The sequence below is a fragment of the Camelina sativa genome, chromosome 15, assembly GCF_000633955.1.
Source record: "Camelina sativa cultivar DH55 chromosome 15, Cs, whole genome shotgun sequence".
Taxonomy (NCBI): Eukaryota; Viridiplantae; Streptophyta; class Magnoliopsida; order Brassicales; family Brassicaceae; genus Camelina; species Camelina sativa.
In genome coordinates, this window is record NC_025699.1 from 26771810 (window position 1) to 26775455 (window position 3646).

The 3646-nt window shown below is 39.6% G+C and overlaps 1 protein-coding gene across 1 annotated transcript in view; it reads right to left on the reverse strand.

The window, feature by feature from the left end:
- Positions 1–3646, reverse strand: part of LOC104748833 (transformation/transcription domain-associated protein-like) — a 23396-nt gene that overhangs the window by 4600 nt on the left and 15150 nt on the right. The window contains exons 27-31 of the mRNA XM_019236829.1: positions 3590–3643; positions 2809–3221; positions 2305–2722; positions 820–2118; positions 382–642 (exon numbers count right to left, since the gene is read on the reverse strand). Coding sequence (XP_019092374.1) covers positions 382–642; positions 820–2118; positions 2305–2722; positions 2809–3221; positions 3590–3643 — 2445 coding nt within the window. The remainder of the gene's footprint in view (positions 1–381; positions 643–819; positions 2119–2304; positions 2723–2808; positions 3222–3589; positions 3644–3646) is intronic.

The window sequence follows — 3646 nt, forward strand, 5'->3', positions numbered from 1 at the left end:
GGGAAAACTGCAGCAATTTTCAATAAAACCAATTTGCAATGGGGTGCTTCTGTTCTTTGTAGGGAAAGTAACAGCTGTGGGATCCAAGAAAGCCATACCCAGTGAGGAACTTGCTCTAAGTGTTTATCAAACACTCTGCCAACAGGCTCATTCACTGTATCAAAGCTAAGAAGATAAAGAACACGAGCTATATGACTTCTGGAATTGGAAACTCCAAATCTTATACCCTGAAGAAAGCAACTGACAGCATATTCAAGCCATATTTCTTCTTGTGTTTCTTGGTATGCCTACAAAAGTGAGTAAAATATAAGTACAAGGAATACAAAATTTAGGAGAATGTTAACAGCCATATAAGAAACAGAACATAGTCACAAGACATACCATATCACAATAGCTTCCCCAGCTTATCCATCCTTTGGGTAAATTCTTGAACAGGGTGATAGCATTGGAATATGCAATATTAGCACTTTCGGTGTCATTTAATTTCAAATGAAAATCCCCCTTCAGACGAAATATCTCTGCTTTGATCTTATCTGGAAAATACTCCAAATTTGTGCTATTGATCAGATTAAGACCACTAGCACGCTCTCCCTTCATTTCCAGATATGCTTTTGCTTGCTCTCTAATTTTAACAAAAGCTTCCTGCACTCACACATCCAAAAACAAAAGATTAGGAAGATACCTTCATAAAACTAACACTATTTCAAGCTAATCATAAAAAAAAAAGAAAAGAAAACAATGAAAAAAACCACTTTGAGACAACGAAAAAAAAGCCCTTGTTTAGAGAGTATTGCACTTGACGATTTTCGAGAAATGTACCTGTACTTCCATAGTTGAGTGTCCATACATTTTTTCAAGAATCTGAACACAAACATCATAAAGCCCTTGTTTCCGAGCTATCCTGGCAAGCTTATTGACATTCCATGCTTTGTCACGAAAACCAAGGTGATGAAGTGGAGAATTTGAAGTAGCAAAGTCCTTAAATGCATCAATAACAACATTATACATTTCATTCCTCCACTGTAGCATATCGTACCAGACTGTCATATTATCCCATTCATTTGGAGTCCTCAGCCTCCAAGTCTCAAGAATATCCTTCAGATCTGCATAACGATTTCCAAGTCCACCAACTGCAACATTTCCTGTGCCTTTACTCCCATTTGCGATGTCAACATGAATTCTAGCAGACTCCTGAACCTCAACTAGTTGTTGGAATTGCTGCAATAGAGGCACTCTAGCATGAACAGACATTTCAGGCAACTGCCACCACTGTTCCAAGGCAAGATCAACGCCTTTCCCCACTGTGTTTTCGGCATCTCCAACACCATTTGAATTTCTGTCATGAAGGGCAAAATAAGATTGAACCAAACGAAGCTTTGGAGTCTCTTCCACTTGTGCCTTTGGTATAACGTGATCCTTCAAATATGCCCAATCGGGTAATTTCCAAAGACTATCAAGCAGTATTTCATAATTCTCAATGCTTTTTCCAAAATCTACCAGGGCATCCCATTGACTAAGCTGACTGGCGCAGTGGAGCCACTGCTCCTCCCACAGACACATTTCTGCTTTAGGGACTGTGTTGTTATACGTGCCTTGGGTTGCCTTAACCATTGCCTGGTAAAAGAGGCTCTGGGCACGCTGCCAAAAACCATGCTGAACTAATGAAAGTCCAGCTCTCGTTTCAGCAGTGATGGATCTCTTCTTCCACAACCCAAATCTCATATCTTCTTCATTTAACAAACGATAAAGCTCAGCAAGAGACTCAGCACATTTTGTGTCATTCATGAACAACATCACATGGCTCTCTAGCAACGCCAATGCGAGATGCCACGCATTGTACGTTTTTCCAATATATTTGATAAGCTCACTAGGCATCCTAGGTTGAGGGTGGCTCAACTGAAGCCCTTCCAGAAGTGCTTGCACAACATTTGGCCGGTGTCCTTGCTGCTTCTTATGGTAGTCCTTCGATAGTAGAGAAATCATAGGTTTAGCCAATGCTACCTGTTCTTCCTTGAGCAGGGTTACCCATACAATTGGAAATACCAAGACCCACAAATGATATGCAACATTGGCATCCGTGTGAGCCAGCTCCCTTAAAGGGATGACGACATCAGCCACCTATAATGGAAATTTAAAATAGTTATAAGCTTCAATATATGAATAACGACGTGATACCAAATCAATCAGGTGGATAAATATGCCTAGGGACTTATGATAATTTAGTCAACATTTTTGATTAGGTATTATAACAAAGAGAAAGCACCATGATAACACAAAAGAAAGTTTTAAATGATTCGTAAACACCTGAAGTTTGCTGGTCGCGCTCAGAAATTGTGCATGCTTCATAACGATACTGTCAAACATTGAAGCAACTTCTTCGGGACCCTCTAAGTTAGCAGGAACTTGATGCTGTATTCCAGGACTATCTGAAGGTAAAAGTGGTAGTACCCTCGCGGAATTTGGGGCCAGGCTAATTGGCTTGTCCTCAACTAAGATAGCTAAAAGGAGATCAAGACCTTGTTTGAGCCAAAATACATCACTTAAAGCTTCCCAATCCTGAATTTGAATAATGTACTGCAACCGCGCGAACAAATTTTTTCCAAGTGACTCGTGATATAACAAGAAGAACTTCCTTCTCATATCAGGATCACTTGCCCTTAAACCAAGCATAAAATGTCTTTCTACTTTCAGAGAGACCTCTTGTCGCAGGCCCAGAGGATACCTATTCATTAAATAGATGAAGAGATATTATTCCTAAAAGCAACAGTGTGACACAAGGGGAAGAAAAAAAGGAAGCATAAAACATACTTTGTTGAATCGGCACAAAGTCCATATAACAGCTGAAGATACTTCTGATCCCACTCTTCCAAAGCATCAGATGAGAAGTGTTGCTTATCAATATAAGAAAGCTTATTGAGAAAAGTAACTACATCCTTTTGGGTAAGGAAGGAACCAGACAAACCAGATGTGCCTGTTTTGCTGAAATCATCCTCAACCCACCTTTTAATCATGTCTAGTATGCAGAGAAGCACACTAGCATCTGTACCCTTTTCGGAAAGCAATGTGTTCAAAATTTGAGTAACAGATCTTTTGCAATCTGCTATAAGCATGACCGTTTCATCAATAAGTTCCAAGACCGACTTTATATTACATATGACTGCTCCAACATCAGCAGTTTGACGAGAAGAAGTTACTGCAGAATCCGAGTCTGGTCGCTGGCCCTGGAAATGGAAAGGAAAAGGTCTAGAGTAAGCCATGATTGGGGGATAGGTTATCTAGTCACCATCCATTAGTCACATGGTTTAAAAAGGGTTAAATTACAATGGATAGAAATGATATCTTGAAGTTGATAATAACATAAACCAATGAGTCTGAGTAGCTAGGTGAAGTAAGAGGGGAACCAGTATAAATCCTGACATTAATGAAAGTTATTGGTGCAAAGCTGAAAAGATGCATAGGAGATTCTAAAACTCACAAACGTGGCAAATACCAAGTAAATTTAAATTTTATTTCAAGTTCCCATACAAAGGAAAGCAAACAGTATTAAACTCTTAGCAGAAAAACAAGTTATTTAGTAAGAATGACGTACTTGTCTAGGATGAGAACCCACTGCTGACCCCAGGTCCCGTGCAAGGCGCTGAAGGAT